At 44.8% G+C, this 18878-nt stretch overlaps 1 protein-coding gene across 13 annotated transcripts in view; it reads right to left on the bottom strand.

Annotated features, from left to right (window-relative positions):
• Window positions 1–18878, bottom strand: part of FAM178B (family with sequence similarity 178 member B) — a 2777737-nt gene that overhangs the window by 2135693 nt on the left and 623166 nt on the right. For 8 of the 13 annotated variants that reach the window (XM_078666947.1, XM_078666951.1, XM_078666950.1 and 5 more), the window contains one exon: window positions 10625–11346. The exons of the other annotated variants lie outside the window; for them this stretch is intronic. In XM_078666947.1, the coding sequence (XP_078523073.1) occupies window positions 10625–11346 (722 nt within the window). The remainder of the gene's footprint in view (window positions 1–10624; window positions 11347–18878) is intronic. 13 annotated transcript variants of the gene reach the window in all.

Below are 18878 nucleotides of genomic sequence, written 5' to 3'. Positions count from 1 at the left end.
GTGTTGGCATGCCAGTGGAGGATAATGTGCTGAATGACTAAACACTTATAAGGGCCCAAAGGAGAGTCCTCTTGGCTATGCCAATGCTTCTTTTCCCTGGAGCGGTTCACAGGTCTACTGCAGAAGTTGCTTCAGGGAACAGAATGACACCAGGTGCACTATTTCATGCCAAGATGGACCTCAAAACCTTTATATATTTTCCTAACACACACCTTGGTAAGGAGGAGCATCGATCTTTGGAAAAAAATAATGTTTCCAATGCACAGGTATTTTTCTACCAGCACATTGAGGACTTTTCTCCACTTGTTCTGTGTGGAAAATTACTTATAGCGTGCCATTCCTACACTATTTGTGCGGGTGCTGAATCCATGCAAAGGTTTTCCTGACAGACCAACTGGCAACATTGCCGACGTTTGAGAAAACCTCGATCCCTTGATCTCTAAATGAGGCATGGAACGAGGAAGATGACTGGACATCCAGTAGCTTTTCGCGGCTGCCCTTGTGGCACCCTCTACTAAATAAGGCTGTTAGTCTTGTTTAAGCAAGGGAGCTGCCATGGGGCGTGTTATAACAATAAACACCTCTAGGTTTCACATAGTTCCAGACGTTGTTAAGAACATCACATCATCCAGCCACGATGACAGCTTGACTGTTGGAGCTCCAGTTAAGTTTACATAACAGCTCAGGACCAAACCAACAGGCAAGGGGAGGGGGAGGCTGAACTAAGAGATAAATGTCTATTTACAACACACCTTCTCACCTAGGGAAGAAAAAAGAACTGCTATGGTATAATTGGAGGGACGTCATCAATAACTGGAAAGAGAAACTTCTTACACAATATGATGCATTTAGAGAGAACAAGGAAGACAACATACATGAGAAAATATAATGCAAGAGAGACCCAAAAGAACCAAGTAAGTAGCAACAAAAGAAGTAATAATGGAGCAACCCATCATGTCAAGATGAAAACCTTTTTGCCAAATTGTTGCAGAAAGTTTCTTTCTAAGGGTATCCTGTCTCGTTATTTCACTGTCTTTGTCAGAAGGAACCAGCACAGGTTGTGTAGAATGGCACCGGGGTATGTATCTTGAAACCTTGTCCATTTGCCACGGATGGCAATTTTCCAAGGTTGTATTATTCCTTGTGACGAGGCTAGTCCTTGCAGGGCAGAAGAACCTACTGCCATCTAATGTCTTGTGTGCTGGTAATTTCACATGCACCCAATCCCCTTCCTGGAAATTGATGTGCTAAACATGACATATCTGCCGTTGTATTTCCTTTGGCGAGACATTATTCTTTGCATAGGGTGACGCTGAGCAATGATCCTTGAGGCACTCCACAGATGCTGCCTTCCGTGGAGTAAGGTGCCTGGCTGACAGCGTGGGTTTTATCCATTAAGGAGGAGCAGATTCAGCAGAAAGCAAGTTCTTAGATGCCAATCTTGTGTAGACATCTCATGAGGATAGGGTGTGATGCTGCAGAGAGGTCGAGGAGAATGAGGCCTGTTGTGTCGGTCAAGGATCACACGAATGTCATCTGTGGCAAGTGCTGTTTCTGTACTGTGAATGGGCCTGAATCCAGACTGCATGCTGTTGAGGAGCTGTTGGTTGTTGAAGTGGTTGATGCGGCGCAGGTTAATTAGTTTCTTTAAGACCTTTGCCGGGTAAGGTAGGAGGGAGGTGGGTCTGCAGTTGGAAAGTATGGCTGGGTCAGCGGAATGGTTTCTTGAGTGGGGGTATGACAGTGGCATGTTTCCAGGTGTCCGGGAATGTGGCTGAGTCGAAGGAGGCATTGAGGATGGGTGTTTGGGCTTCTCTACTCTGTAGGAGTCCTTTGGCAAATGCATGATGGGGCAAGGGTCAGATGGAGTCCCTGAATGGATGGTGAGGCAAGAAAAGAACTTCAGGCTTGCAAACCCATCTTTACGATTTGCAGGCCATTGAGAGAAAAAGCTTCCTCTTCCAATCAAGACTGAATATTTTTTTTTATTTGGGCTTTTATTAGGTCCACAAACCCAGGTTCATGGACCTTCCTAGATCAAGGGTCTAGATATCTCTATAATTTAATCTCTTTGAGCCCAAAGTGAAAGAACTTTTAGACGCTAATTTCTCAAGAACTACAGAAAGGATTTCCACCAAACCAAGCAAAGGCTCTTCCTCAAGTAAAGTTCTACTTGCATGCAAAGTTTGACGTCATTCTGTTCAGCCATTTTTTCTGCATTGAGGACCAACAAATCCTAAGGGAGTTAAAATGAAAAAATTCCACTTTTTTGACCCCCTATTTTTTCATAACACATTTTCATAGCTTTGCAAATGTGACTTTAAAGTATAACATATCAACCGTGTAAATGAGGATTTGTAACCTCCTTTTGTTTCCCACCCAAAGTATGATCATCCCCTATATGATCAGATTTCAGTGTCTAAAGTTCTCTCCTTATAATCCTGTGTTGTGATGACGACTCCCCTGTGCTACATCCATGCTCCCCACACCTTTGGTTATTTTGAGGAAGAACCCCCTGACCTCTTATACTGATTGCTCCCTGTGCATTCACCAGTCTAACCCTCTCTCCCATTCTGTAAAGGATGTGAGGTCAACTGCCTTTTAATGTCTCGCGATGTCCCTCTTGCCTATTGTGACGCCCTGCCAGTGGAACGCCAATTTGTAACGGTTTATAGTCAGTGTCGGTGGAGATGTGAAAGAGTTTATGTTCATGGTGGAGTGGAAGCCCTATCACTCGGCTAATACAGGAAAGCAGACATTCCCAGTAGCCGCCCAAATGTGCACACCCTAATCTGATGTATAGGAAATCGACGCACGGAACCTAGTAATCATCCTCAACTCAACGCTCTCAATAACCAAGCAAGTCAACGCCGTCCCCTCCTCCTGCTTCAACACCCTCCGCATGCTCCGCAAGATCTACAGATGGATCCCGACAGATACAAGAAAGACAGTCACCCAGGCCCTCGTCAGCAGCAGGCTCGACTACGGAAACGCCCTCTACGCGGGAGCCCCGACCAAGCTCATCAAACGACTACAACGCATCCAAAACACCTCGGCTCAACTGATCCTCGATGTACCACGCCACGGCCACATCACCCCCCTCCTGTGAAACCTGCACTGGCTCCCCCTCAACAAGAGGATATTCTTTAAGCTCCTCACCTATGCACACAGGGCACTCCACAAGACCGGTCCAGTTTACCTCAACAGACGGCTCTCCTTCTACATCCCTAACCACCAGCTACGCTATGCCGACCTCTAACTCGCCACCGTCCCGCGCTTCCGAAGAACAACCACCGGTGGGAGATCCTTCTCCCACCTCGCCGCCAAGACATGGAACACCCTCCCACTGAGCCTACGACAGACTCAAGACCTGCTGATCTTCAGGAGGATACTCAAGACCTGGCTGTTCGATCAGTAGCGACCCCCCCTCCCCCAGAGCCTTGAGACCCTTATGGCTATTTAGTGCGCTTTACAAATGATTGATTGATTGTGCGTTGCAGCGGAGGCAAAGGGGGGAGTTAGTAACTCCCATCTTTGACCCCTCTCTTTTGCTCATCCACCCTCCTTGACTGACGTGTACAAAACCTGCCACACTAAACCTGAAGTTGATTACTTTTTTAGTGGAAACATTCATACAGATTAGTCAAATGGCACAAAAGTTAATAAGAAAACATAACAATGCCTTTTCAATGGAACCTCTGAATTGACTTTAACTACGCAGGTGCTATCGCCCTCTCTGTTTTAATTGGGATATACCAGAACAGTTTGAAAGGGTAAATCTCCTTTCTTTTAGAGGGGAGTTCATTTTTTCTCTATCCTGCCACACCCATCTCACATAGGGTATATGAAAACAAGTTACTTACCTGTAACTTTGGTTCCCCAGTATTGGTAACTTTCGTAGATTCCCATGCTTTTGTATCATTCCCCGTCGTCGGAATGGGAGTCTCGGTAACAAAAATAACATAGCAGTAGGTACAAAAGAGAAAGAAAAAGGCCTAGGCCTCATTCCCTTTTGAAGCATATCCACCTCTTTTTGTAAAAGAGACCAAACTAAGCATCAGCCAATCAGAAGAGCCTCACCCAATAGAACCCTCCTGAAGGAACCTCAGAGCCTCAGATTTTCGTAGCCGTTGTGTAACAGTAACCACATTTGCTGAAGGCTGAGCTTTCCTCGGGGAGGAGGGTGGGCGCATGGGAATCTATGAAAGTTACCAATACTGGGGAACCAAAGTTACAGGTAAGTAACTTGTTTTCTTGCCCCAGTATTGGAACTTTAATAGATTCCCATGCTGTTGTATCAGAGTAGCCAGCAGTAAACCATAAAGCACATTTTGTGGCACAAACATGTATATATGTATATGAATACCTTATATATATACTTTCATAAGCGAATAAGGAATTACACATAGGAAAAAAACATTAGTACCACATTAGAGACAAAATGTGCAGAAAAAGGATGAAGGAATAGTAAGGAAAGCTCACCAATTAGTGGAAGAGGTTCCTCAGGACTGCTTGGCCCACATCCGTGTCTTCCTGCGTCAAGGACTCCAAGCAGTAATGCTTCGTAAAGGTGTGCACACTGCTCCAAGTCGCAGCTCTACAAATGTCTCTGATGTGCACCCCCGCAAAGAGAGCTGTAGATGAAGCAACGGATCTTGTAGAGTGTGCTCTGATCCTGCTGTTCAGCGGTTTACCCGCTGTTGAATGACAATATAGAATAGCACTGGAAATCCATCTTGCAATACTTTGCTTTGACAGAGGAAGTCCTTTACGCGGACCACCAAATGCAATAAATAATTGTGTAGACTTCCGAAACCCTTTGGTGCGATCCAAATAAAATTTTAAGCACCGCTGCACATCCAGAGAATGGAGTGACTTCTCCACTGGAGTGGAAGGGTGAGGAAAGAAAGATTTGAGAATCACAGGTTCGTTTAGGTGAAAGCTCGAAGGCACTTTAGGTATGAACTTTGGATTAGTTCGTAAGATCACTGTATTCCTTTTGAACTGTAGAAAAGGTTCCTGTATTGTGAGAGCCTGCAATTCCCCAATGCGTCTTGCCGATGTGAGGGCGAGAAGGAGAGCCAACTTCCATGAAAGAAATTTCATGTCCGCCCGATGTATTGGTTCAAAAGGATCTTTCATGAGTTGTTGTAGAACCAAATTAAAATGCCAAGTGGGAGGCGGAGGCCTCACCGGGCGAAAGACTCGGAATAAGCCTTTGAGAAATTGTTTAATTATTCTTGAGGACCACAGAGAAGGTCCAGACGCAGAACGCCAGTAGCGAGAAATTGCTGCCAAGTGAACCTTTATGGATGAATGAGCCAGTCCTGTCTTAGCCAAAGACAAAAGATAAAGCAGAAGTTGATGAGGTTGAGAAGAGAAAGGGTCAACACCTTCCTTCCTGCACCAAATGCAAAATCTCTTCCATTTGAAATGGTAAGTCTTATTTGTGGAAGTAGCTCTAGCCTGGGAGAGAACCTCTCTTATTTCATTTGAAATGGGAAGGTTCATAAATTCTTAGGAGCCATGCCGTCAGGTGCAATGAATCTAGATCTGGATGCCAAATCTGTCTGTAGGACATCGTGAGAAGGTCTGGAATCGTCTGCAAAGGAAGAGACTGACTGAGGACAGCCTGCTTAGTCTGTCAGTATTTTCGTTTAGGACCCGTTGGTAGATGTTCCGCCTGCAGCGATATTCCGTGAAGAATAGCCCATTTCCAGATTTCCTGAGCTTCCTGAGACAACAGAAGAGATCTGGTTCCTCCTTCTTTGTTTATGTAATGCATGGCCGTGGTGTTGTCCGTTCGGATGAGAACTTCCGAACCTCGCAGTCGAGGGAGAAACACTTGAAGAACCAGCTTGATAGCCCTGAGTTCTAGGAGGTTGATGTGAAGAAAACGGTGCTGAGGTGACCAATGTCGGCTGACATGGAGATCCTGAAGTACTGCACCCCAGCCCTCCAATGACGCATCCGTTGTCACCACCTGAGGAGACGGATTGCTTACGAAGGATAGACCTTGGGAAAGGTTTTCCTGCTTCGTCCACCACAAGGCAGCTTTTTTCATTGCCGAGGTGATCGTCACTTTGTCGTCAAATGAACCGTAAATTTGTTTCCACTGTTTGTCTAGCTGCTCCTGAAGTGGTTGCACCCTCAGTCTGCAGTGAGGAATTAGAGGGATTCATGAAGAGATTACTCCCAAAAGGGATTTGTAACAGCGTACTGAAAGATACCTTCTTTTTCACAAGAACAGTGCCATGTTTCGCAGTTTTGCCTGTCTTTCTAAGGATGGGAAAGCCTTGCTGAGATTCGAGTCCAAGATGGCCCCTAAGAAGCGCGCAGTCCTGGACGGAACCAGAGATGATTTCTCCTTGTTGAGAGTAAGACCCAAATTCTGAAATAGGTTTGTACATGCCCTGACGGCCTCCTTCGCCGCCTCCCTGGACGGGGCCTTCAGCAACCAGTCGTCCAGGTAAGGGAAGACCTGAAAGTGGCTTTTCCGCAGAAAAGCTGCCACCGGTGCCAGCACCTTGGTGAAGATTCTTGGGGACGAGCAAAGTCCGAAGGGTAAAACCCTGAATTGAAAATGGCTCTTGGCTACTGTAAACCGTAGAAACCTTCTGTGTGCTCGGTGAATGGGTATGTGAAAATACGCATCTTCGAGATCGAGCGTGGCCATGAAATCCCCTGGATTGATGAGACGCAGTATGTCTTGAGGCGAGACCATCCGGAAGGATTGAGAAATGAGATAGGTGTTGAGCTCCCTGAGATCTAAAATAGGGCGCCATTTCTCCAGCGTCTTCTTTACCAGGAAGAACCTGGAATAGAAACCCTCCCCTCTCTGAGATGAGGGGACCAGCTCCACAGCTCCCTTCAGGAGCATCTGATGAACCTCGAGCTGCCTGAGACGTAGATGTTTTGACGGAATGGCGGCAGGGGGCTTGGATGGTGGGATTTGTGTGAATTCCAAAGTATGGCCCTTTCGAATGATGTTTAGCACCCAGCTGTGTGATGTTATCTTGTACCAGTTCTGAAGGTATTGAGATACCCTGCCTCCTACCGATGATCTTGTGGAGGTGGGCACAGCAGGAAGAGCCAGGACGCCGCTATTGCCTCTTGGACGTATCACGTCCTTGGCAATTCTGTTTCCCTCTAGTATTTTATCTGGAGAAATTCGAGGCTTGACCTTGTTTCTGATGATACGGCTGGCGGTATTGATGAGACCCTGAACCATATGATGAGTACCGCTGCTGCTGGTATGAGCCTCGGTAAGTGGTACTCTTGCCTCTGGCACCTTTAAACAGAGCCTTTCGGTATTGAAGTGTGCCCAGAGAGAACTAGCCATCTCCGTATCCTTCTTAATATCTTGGAGAGTGTCATCTATATGCTTTCCAAACAACGCCTCTCCATCGAAAGGTAGGTCCAAGATTTTATTCTGGATCTCCGGCCTGAACCAAGTCGCCCTGAGCCATCCCTGGCGACGAAGAACCGCTGCTCCAGCTAGTGATCGAAAAGCTGTTGTGGCGATGTCCATAGCACAATCGATTATCTCCATCGATGTTGTTTCCCCTTCCTGTAAAATTCTTCTCGCCTCACCTTTCGCTTCCTGGGGCAGTTGATCTAAAAAAGGCGAAATGTCACACCATTTGCTGCCAGCACCAGAAAACTAGCCATTGAAGAGAATCTTTTCCCAGCATTATCTACTCTCCTGCCTTCCTTATCAGGAGGAGTAGTCAAAGGAGCCGACGGGTTGCGGGACTTCCTCTGTGCTGCCTGCGAAATCACAGAGTCTGGTTTTGGGTGCCCCGTCAAAGACGCTGGACTATCCTCGGGCGCCTTATATTTCTTTTCCAGGCGCAGTAGGACAGGAACCACCGTAGCCGGGTTCTTCATAGCCTTAAGGCCTTCCTCCCATACATGCTGTACAATAGGGATGGATCTAGTCACCTTCTTATATGGTTCCTTAAAGTCCTATAGGAAACACTCAGTGGCAACAGACGGCATTGGTAGCTTGAACCTGCTAGATGCCCTTTCCATCAACTTATGGAACCCTCCGATATCCACCGGAGGAGAGTCCACAGGGTCTGGACATGGTGACGCCGGGTCCGGAATTACTTACTCGTCCCATTCTAAGCCCTGATTAGGCCTGCCATCAAGGTTCTGATCCTCATCCGAGGAATCATCCTGAATGTCTAGTGACATTGAAGGTACTTGTGGAGCCGGTGTTTGCGGCTGAGACACCACCTGAGTCGGCAACTCTGGAGAGATCATCACCGGGGTCGTAGGGACAGGCAAGGCTTGAGTAGTCGGCATAGAAGCAGGCTGAGAACACCTTGATTTGTAATCCTGCAACATGTTATGGAGATCTTGCAAGAGAGAAGTAGGAACAGATACCATCTCTTGTCTCGTGAACTCCTGTGGGTGAGAAGAATGTTGATAAGCACATTCCTGCAGATACTCTCCTTCCAAATCTGTCTCCTGACATTTTACAAGCAGTTGGGATGGACTGTGTGCATACCCAAACGATTCCTGATCCTCATAATCTGAATTCTCATCATCCTCCTCTAATAACAAAGCGGGAGGCAAGGGGGTAACCATCCATGGAGACGTCTTGTCGGGAGTAATTCTTGCCATAGAAATAGTAATCTTCTCCGTCGACGATCCCCTAGACGATGGAGTTGTTACAGGTAAACCTGCTGTCTTCGGCGTCGTGGACGGGATAGACACCGACAACAAACGAACTGTCGACGACGAAATGGGCGTGTCGAATCTGTCGACGACGAGATCATCGACACTACTGCCGTCGTCAGAGTTGTCGTCGAAGCACTCGTCGATGACACCATTGTCATCATCACCGTCGATGAAATCTTCGTCGTCGCTGTCGATGTTCCCGTCGACATCCTCGTCGACGTCGCTGTCACCACCGTCGACGATTCGGTCGACGGGCGTACCGATGGCACCACTTTAACTTTGGGCTTCAACGCCTTCGTCGACGGAGCCTTCTGCTGCGTCGACGACTTGGAACTCCTGTCAGACTTCTCAGAAGACTGAGAAGATGGCTTTTTGAAGGCTGGAGCTGTCTTCATCCCAGTAAACGGTGTAGATGGTCCCTCCCTCTCCTTTACACCATGGTGAGGAGATTCGACTGGACCCTGGCTCTCAGACTCTCTGGGGGTCCTTTTTGGGGCCTTAACTGGACGCTCCAAAGAAGATGAAGGGGAAACCCTACCCCTTTCGACTGACCTTCTTGAAGATGAGGCTGAAGAAGACTCCTCACTGTCGCTGGAGACTGTCTTTTCTGGACTTCAGCTTCTGGAGCCAGGTGAGGAGCTGACCCTCACGGTCCCGGAGGGTTTTGGTAGAAAAGGTGCAGCAGATCTTGCAGTCTGCAGCCTTATGATCCGGGTACAGGGAGTATATACAATCTTTATGCCTGTCCTCAACAAATAACCTTTTCTTGCCACAGGTGGAACATGGCTTGAGAAGGGCCTTCTTCTTCTCCTTATCAGACATCCTGGAAGGAACAGCCAACAATTCTGAAGAGAAAACCTGAAGAAAATACCTGAAAAGAGTAGAGATTGAGCAGAGCTCAAAGGAGACTACCTAAGCACAAAGTGTGGTAGAAAATCTGAGGTTCTGAGGTTCCTTCAGGAGGGTTCTATGGGGTGAGGCTCTTCTGATTGGCTGATGCTTAGTTTGGTCTCTTTTACAAAAAGACGCAGATATGCTACAAAAGGTAATGAGGCCTAGGCCTTTTTCTTTCTCTTTTGTACCTACTGCTATGTTATTTTTGTTACCGAGACTCCCATTCCGACGACGGGGAATGATACAAAAGCATGGGAATCTATGAAAGTTCCAATACTGGGGCAATTAGTACATACCTATCCCTTGTAAATGTGCAAATAGAAGAAACCTGTAGCATGTATCTCACAGTATTCTAATGGGGCACTTGTGTGTGTGTTGTACATAATTGTGTGAGTTTGTATATGTGTGTGAGTATGCATGTTGATTCTGGTCTGTTAATATTGCGCCTTCCTTTTATGAACCTACATTTTATGATCAATAAAACAGACATTAAAAACGAATCATCCTGCCTAAAATATAATTGTATTAATTCTCTACCTTTATGATACTTTTTCAAAGAAGCTTTCTGCTACATTGTGAGTAATTTGAAAAGCCCCCCTGACAGGAAAAATGTGTCCATTAAAGTAACTGCGACACTAGAGGTATATGTCTTGGGCACCAGCATCCCATCGAGTTGGGGATTTGCACATTTCTACCAGAAGTCGAGTTACTGATCACACACAATGTACCAAACTACCTCAAATTGCAGCAGAGAGATGCTCCATCTACTTATTGTTTTTTGCAGTTGTACATGAAAAAGGAACAAGAAAGAATGATTTGAATGAAAATAAACACATTGCAGTGACTTTATTCTTTCACAAAAGACATCCGTTAATTGGTAGCAACACTGTTCTTAAGGACATATTTCTACACAAATAAAGGCATCTTTTGGGTTGTTGTTTTTTTGTGCATTTATTATAACAAAGTTAGGAATCTCAGCAACAGCCTCTGTTATATTCCATAATTTTCACATATCTACATAAAACTCATAGTTCCCACTTACCATCACTAATGTTTCTTGTTGTAGCCCTTCCACACTGATGATGGCTGGGTCGAGTACGCAAAGGCATTGGATATCTTTGTTGCTTTTCTTCTTCAGCGATTGTCTCAATTGTCTGTATTTCTCCAGACTGCCCTGGAATTTCTTGCTTAAAAGGCCACTCTCGTGATTCCGAGGGGAGGAGAGTGGGATCTGGTACCAGCGCATGTCCTCAAAAGGTACCATAAAGGAAGTATGGCTGTCACACTTACTGCGAATAGGGCACTGCATTTGAGGCCTGTTGCCCAAAGGTTTCATGTCACTGAGGAGAGGCTGTTGAGAACAAGACTCATTAAATTCCGTGCCATTGCCGTGACTCACAGAAGAGCAGCTGTCCAAGGGGCTTTTCTTCCTTAACTTAGTACATTTGTGCTTTAAGGGATCCAATGGTTGGTGTTTCAGGGGCCGGCTGCCCTTCTTCCGCTGACGGGATTCCACAGTGCTTTTGGTGCCATCTGCTTTTCGGACCAGGCTACTAAAATCCTTCCTGGTTTTTCTCAATGAACCGCGACGTTTTCTAGGAGGACTGGAAGATATCTTCTGATTTGGCAGTGATCGAGCTAATTTTGATCTGGGTGTGGATTCAGAGGGCACCAAAGCATGTGCAAAACTGTCCTCACTATTCAATGATTGAGAAGGAAATAAGCCTGGGCAATCTTTGGGGGGATCATTTTCCACACTGTCACCTAACAGAGAATAGAAGGTTAAGGTAAGAATATGCCGTGGAATGCAAAGGGCAGGTCATGTGAGGTTAATTATAATGTTTAAAAATCTTAAAAACCTCAAAACTAGTAGAACTAAAGAAAAAGTTACTTCCCTTCAGTAACTATCTCTTTGGTGGATACTGTATCTACCTGCAGATTCCTCACCTTTTGAATAGCCCCAGGTACCAGAATGCATCCTGAAACTTTTTATAACTCTTCTCTGACAGTAGATAGAGCAGGCTTCATTTCAGAGCCAGAAGTGTCCTGATTGTGATGTCAATGGAGCCATATAGTACCACCACAATGCACTAGCGTCAGTTCCCCATCCATTTTTCAAAGCCATTAGAGGCAGAGACAAGGATAGTTTCAGAATTATTCTGAATATGCAGCACCTCAAACTAAGTTTAAAACTTTTTAAATTAAAAGACTATCACTATCCTTCAGTACAGGGATGTGGGCAGGATCAGTGAGGAATCTGCAGGGGACCGAGTATCCACCACAAAGGTCATAACGAAAGGCAAGTAACTATTTCTTTTAATGGATACTTCTACCTGCAGATTCCTCACCTTTTGTATACAATTCCAAAGCATTCTCCCACAGGTGGTAATTCTGGATGATTTGTCACACGCTGAAATCCTGAAGTACTGAACATGCAAAAGTACCAATCATGCTTCGCCTCTAAGCCCAAGCAGTAAAGGACGGCAAAAGCATTAAATGATGCCCATGTCGTTGCGCAGCAAATTTCAAATAGAGGTACAGCCCAAGCAGCGGTTGAAGACTTTGCTCTGGTGGAATGAGCATGCATTCCCTTGGGTGGCAGCTCATACCTCATAAGGGCATAACACATTTTCAGGCACAAGATGCTCCAACATGACAAGGTCCTCTTCTGGACTGCCTTGCCTTTTTTTTCCAAGCTTGTGCACCCAACCAAGAGTGGGTCATCAGACCTGATCTCCCTCGTACGGTTGATGTAGTAACTCGCCCTGCTCCAAGAGTCCAGCTCTCCTACTCCTAGCTGGGACAGACAATAAACACTGAGTAGTGTAACTGAGTGCCTAGATTGATAGCGCTTACAACCTTTGGCAGGAAAGCAGCTTTAGTCCTCAAGTCCAGCTTCTGAAAGGCAAACTGACACACAGTATCTGCCACTCACTGATAAGCCTCACCGAAGTAATAGTCACAAGAAAAACAGTCTGAAACATAAGCAAATGTAACTGACAACTGCCAAGGAGCTCAAAAGACGCTCCATCAAAAAGCGGTTGGTGGTGATGCTAGTGGGTTGCGGAGTGGAATACCAGAGAAGCGGCAGTCTGTGGCAGCCATTGTTGGAGTTCAAAGATCGTCAGATAATTCAAAGTGAAATAGGACTTGAACGTGGTGATGTGCAGTGTCATTTTGTACCCATACAGCCATTTTAAGTGTCATATGTCAACCACACACAATTCACGTCGCTTGTCCAGGCTGCTGTGAAATGCTAAGTGTCATGTAACAATTATGCCATTCATATCTAATTTGTGCTGACTGTGCGAATGGATATATTACAATGTGAGAACATATTGAATTCGTTGAGCTGATGCATTGTCAAAACAATGTACTTTTCGTCAAATTACATGTATGTGTGTATATATACATACTGGCGACTGCCGGTAGGTAAAATAAACATATATTTGCCACGAGGCGAAACACGTTTGTTAGAGAGGTAGGGGGTCTGCAATAAAACCACTTTGAAATCGGAGACCTTTGTGCTTTCCTTTCAACTCAGAACGAGACGTTGAGGTTTTTGGGATATATATATATTTATAGATATATATATTTCGGCCTGCCTCACTGAAATCTTTTCCTGGATGACCAGTTCAAAGCTCAAACTGAACGGGGCAAAAACCGAGATCCTTATTTTGGGCAACCAATTTACATCCTTGCCCAAAGTCTTTTGGCCGCCCTGCATGGGCGAGTTGCCCCCACCAAAAGAAAAAATCAAAAGCCTAGGGGTCTGGTTTGAGCCCGAACTAACCTTTAGGTCACATGCCCAGAAAGTCGCGGGTGTATGTTTCGGCCTGCTCCGGACAGTACGGAAAGTTCTTTCCCTGTTACCCTTTCAATCCAGGAAATTATTGATCCAGGGATTAATTCTGTCCAGATTGGACTACAGCAATGCGCTATTCCTGGCAGCACCAGAAGCCACTATCAACACCCTACAACGGGTGCAAAATGCTGCTGCCAGAATGCTCATGGGCGCTTCAAGAAGAGCGTCCGCCAAACCGCTGCTGAGAGCTCTCCACTGGCTTCCAGTACGCGAGCGTATTGCCTTTAAATCATCCTGTATGGTCCATAAAACACTCCAAGGCAAAGGTCCCCCGGCCCTGAGGAGCCTGATTTGCCCCTATAGACCCCCTCGGGCCCTCCGTTCAGACCTCGAAAACCTTGCCATAGTTCCCAGAGTAAGGAAAGCCCGCACAGGAGGCCGCCGCTTCTCTGTAAATGCGGCGAAAAATTGGAATGCCCTCCCGAGACACATTCGCACTGAACCTTCCCTTCTTAAGTTTAAGAAAGCTCCTTAAATCTTTTCTTTTTCCTAAAACTCCTTAAAAATTTCCTGTTCCTTTAGAGTTTTCTGTTATTTGTTAGGCAGCGCTGGGACGCTTTTGGGCAGCCATGCGCTTTACAAATCCAATTTAATTTAATTTCATTTCATTCCATTTCATTTAATTTCATTTCATTCATATATATATATATATATATATATATATATATATATATATATATATATATATATATCCAACCATATGGCTCTCTTTTCTCTCCTGGTAGGCGCTGCGAGGGCGGTAAAACGAGGGCGGTAAAACGAGTCCCAAAGATGATGTAACCTCGTATACCATTTGCAATACAAAACATACACTGTTTGTTTTAACCACTGAGCTGCAAAAATACAACCTGAGTAGACTATACCTTATACAAAAATGATTATACAAATGTATGATTTAAGTCTATGTTTACCAGTGAAAATGTACAACTATGTTTAACCATGGACTACAAAGCCCACAATCCTCTTAGGGGCGTGACTTAACTGAAATGTTTGTGTGGTATTGGTGACATCCCTTTTGGGGGAGTGATTTTGTTTTCTGTTTGGTAACCTTGTATCTTTATAAGCTGTGGCAAGGCACTTTACAAACTAACCGTGACCAAGACAGCGGAGGCTGTCGAAACGCGTTGGTTATTGCTCTGTTTTGATACCCCAATGGATTTAAGAATGAATTAACACAAACCGACTCTTGCGTGGATTACGATTGTTTTACTGCGACTACATGGTTCCCCCAGCCGGAGGAATCGTTTGTTGTGATATATATATATATATATATATATATATAAAACGCTCCAATTCTCCTTCGCATTGACAAAAGAAGACAAAACAGCACTCGAGGGTTACATGCCAACCACGCTAGATTTTATTCACGGGGAAGCTCACACAGACGCGTTTCGGTGTGCTGCCTTCGTCATTGTTATGTATATATATATATTCAAATGCTAGTGCAACAACACTAGCGACGCCTTTCCCTTGCCTCTTACAACGGCGGTCCGCTGCGAGGCAGGCAAGCGTAAAAAATCAAGTCGGTCACGCACAGATAAAGACTTAGCGAGCAGCATAGAGAGTTTTCCACAGATCACGTATAAAAGAGCCAAATCCCTCAAAGATACTCTATGTAATGCTGTGGAACCAGCAGCTTCTAGAATGATAGGGATACAGGGATTCTATTCGTGTAGAAACTGTAAAGCCTGTAAGAATAGTAAAAAGAGAAAAGAATGCAAGTTGTCAGCTGAGTGTAAACCTTATGTTATTACGAAACATACATCCTGTAATACGGAATATGCTGTTTATGCCCTGTTCTGTCCCTGCAAGAAGGCATATATAGGTAGCACGATCCACAAAGCGAAAAAAATAATACTCAAACATCTACGTGCAATCAAGAATGGGGATAAATAGTACCCTATTGCACGACATTTCCAAAGCCATCACGGTCAAAATAGTAATCTTTTGAGCTTTGTTGTGCTAGATGCTATTAAATTGAATGAACAGGGAGGGAACAGGATGAAAGAACTGTGTTGACTTGAATCAAAATTGATTATTCAGTATAGGACTCTGACACCGTCAGACCACACCTGTGATGAAGAGCTTTCAGTCTATTTAGGTTAGTCAATTTGAGTGATTGTTATGCCATGTTTAGAATTTCTGTAGTGCTTTCTATAGTTCTTCTCCCAGTTACAATGTGATTTATGATGAAAGAGAAGGAACTAGACATTTTTTTGTGTGTAGGGGAGTTGTTTCTAGAGATTGTTCTGCCAAATTAGTGAATGAGCGTTGTAGAGATATTTTTTAATGTCACCACAGTGGAGAACCTGACCTTATGGGCCAAGTGGCGCAGGGCACGCCTATAATCTCCGGGTTCACCCGCCTTGTCAAACAGAGACACGAGACACTCTGTTGGGCGTAGAAAACAGATTTATTAGCTGCAGCTAAGCACAGTTGTCCTCGAAGTACCCTAAGGGTAGATTCTCAGGATACTGCCACTTCAATCCGTGGCACACAATCTTATATAGTATATACATTTACAATACCTACTCCCAAAACATACAAAACTGACAAATAGGAATAGTTCGAAAACAAGCTATCGAGTGTCCAAAACACACCTTTCTTTCAGGCCCCGTATGCTCTCCTCCCCTCAAGTTAATCAACACTAGTGCCCGTAATTCAATTTGCAGGTGGTAGAACATGTTTGAATGCTTCAAAGGACAGTTTATGTAACAAGAGAATACACAGAGAGAATAGCGAAGGTCAGTTAAATAAGATAAAGTCAGGAAGAATGGTGGGACCCAAACAGTGGAGTATAGCAAGGATTAATGAGTCTAGACATGGCTTTAGCAAACTCGGCCAGGCCCTGACATCGGTGTCGTAAACAAGGACAGGGGTAACTCTTTAACAGAGGGACTCTAAGCAGCTGAAAAGGCAAAAAGAGACAGTTTTTGCTGTGCTGTCTGAGAGAGGCAACACAAAATGGCGGCTAAGCACAAAATGGCGGCTAGATACAAAGCGAAGCCGAAAACCACGTAACCTCAGACCCTCCTTTTGAAATACTCAGGCAAAGCACAAAGGGACCCATGTTAGTCTGAGTCGACGTCAATGGTCATGAGGTCATTGAGTTGTTGCTGCAACATCATTCTAATATTCTCTGTTTTCTGTGACACTGGTTTTGGAACGCATACAGTGGCACAAAGTCCACAGATGGCTGGGCCACACTGCAAACAGAGGCAACAAGAAAAGATAATTGCTAGAACCGCTCCAAGGAAAGTTAACACTTTCCATCCCCATGTGGACAGTAATCCCCAAAACCATCCCATCACAGACCAATCTCCGGTATCCTGATGAATGGACTCGGAAATGACATGTAGCTTAGAGATGGCTTGGTATACTGTAGGGGCGTTGTCAGGAACGTAAACATAGCAACTAGACCCAATCAGTTTACAGACTCCTCCTCTATTTGCAAGGACAATATCCAAAACCATTCGGTTTTGTAAAGTCATAAGACGATCCGCCTGAAGTTCAGCTGTCAAATTATTCAATGCTCCAGAAGTCACGTTTATGGTAGCATCGACTACTCGGACCAGACGTCTGATGTTTCGGCTGTTAACTATTGGACCCCAGAAGGGAAGAAACCCTTTCAAGAAATCTCCTCCCTCTTGTCTAGCTGTGTCTTCAGAATCAATAACCCCTCTACCATATCTCTTCCTATGGTGATCTGCAGGAACAGTGTATGTTGGAGGGAGAAGAAAAGCTATATAGCATGTTCCCGAGAAATATGTAGGGAGCCATGTATAGGCTCTATCATGGCAGATAAAATATGTACCTTGGGATGGTACTAACGGTGAAGAAACCAAGGGTGTATAAACGTATGTATGGGAACAATTACTCTTTTCTTGTTTAATCTTAGTGTTCTGTCCATTGATTTGTAAACACAAATTACCTTTATGAGGTATAGTCCAAATCGGTGAAGATCTTTTCTGTTTAATCCTGTCAGTGAGGCTAGTGATATAACAAGTCACATTCCACCCATCATATGCTTGCTTCTCATCTTTGGGAATTTTACTAATGTCAGCAATTTTTGCCATCGTCACTATTCCCTTTATCAAAGGACTGTGACTAAAATCTACTCCACCATTATAGGACCCACCCGGAGGGTATCGAAGTTGATTCTGGTATGCATTAGAGAACATAGCCAGATAAGCCCAGGCAGATCCTTCATAGGAAAATGGGAGAACTAAATATGGCATCCCTCTCTCTGTATTGTGGGGCATGAGCCCACAAACCCAACAGTCAGTTGTATTTACTACCAATTGATGCTGATGTAACAATTGGATAAATGAATTGTTGAGATATTCCGTTCTCCTCATCTGCTCATGGTCAGGAAGTGCATAGAATTTGTGCGGAGAAACAGTGGTAGAAGAAATCAAAGAGACAGAAGTAGGAACAGTTGCTGGCTGCATAATGTGTATAATCCATCCTGCACATGCTGATAAACTGCATAAACTTACTAAAATGCATAATGCTACGCCACAACGACTAAACAATAATTTCTTATAATGGTTTCTTTTCATCATTTTAATATCGCCCTCTTCCATTACTTTATCCATTACTCTAAAGGCGTTGCTCACGATAATCTTCCTTAATCACTTGGCTGTGATTGTTAGCCGTCCTATGACACTGCAAGTCCTGTTGACCTAGTCACTCTTCAGGTCACAGCCTAAGACTCCTACCGTGACCCTGCAACTTGATGGATAGTGGAAAAGGGAAAAAAACGAAATTTATAAAATGTCAAATCTCAAGTGTCCTTAGTCAACCTTGGTCGTAGGTTGTACCGCGTCTTGCCGGATATAGTTTGTTCCTTAAACAAAAGTTCTGGTTCCGATGTATTTAGTCGCAGGTGTGAAGGTACAGCTCCCTGTAAAACGTTGTCGTCTTATTTCTCGGAACTTGTCCAATCCAGGCTTGCACTACTGAATGGTACAAATCTGGGTACCTTCTCACAGTCAGTATCACCAACACCTTCTCGGACCCACTGGTCATAAGGTAGAGGCAATGGTACCCTCTTACAGTGCACGCCGTGGATCCAATTTTTCTTTCCAACGACCTTCACTGCTGTACGAGTGACCAACAAGACTTGTCTCGGCGGCCCCCAGCGAGGTTCCAGGTTCTTTTTCCTCTGACAATTCTTCAGACACACCCAATCCCCAGGTTGGATGGAGTGTCCTGGATCTGAGGAGGCCTCCGGCAAAGCGTTTTGGACCTGTTGACGAATAACATGCAATTTAGTGGTGAGGTCATGCAAGTAGTCAACCAACAATGGATACGGAATGTCCGAATATTTCTTGGGTCTGGGGACTCCCCAAACATAAGCTGGGCGTCCAAAAACAATCTCGTATGGGCTAAGCCCCAAACGAGAATGAACAGTCGTTCTGGTTGAGAG

Source organism: Lissotriton helveticus, chromosome 11 (assembly GCF_964261635.1).
Source record: "Lissotriton helveticus chromosome 11, aLisHel1.1, whole genome shotgun sequence".
NCBI classification, from domain to species: Eukaryota; Metazoa; Chordata; class Amphibia; order Caudata; family Salamandridae; genus Lissotriton; species Lissotriton helveticus.
Note: the sequence above shows the minus strand (reverse complement) of the source record. Positions and strands in the feature narration are given on the sequence as shown.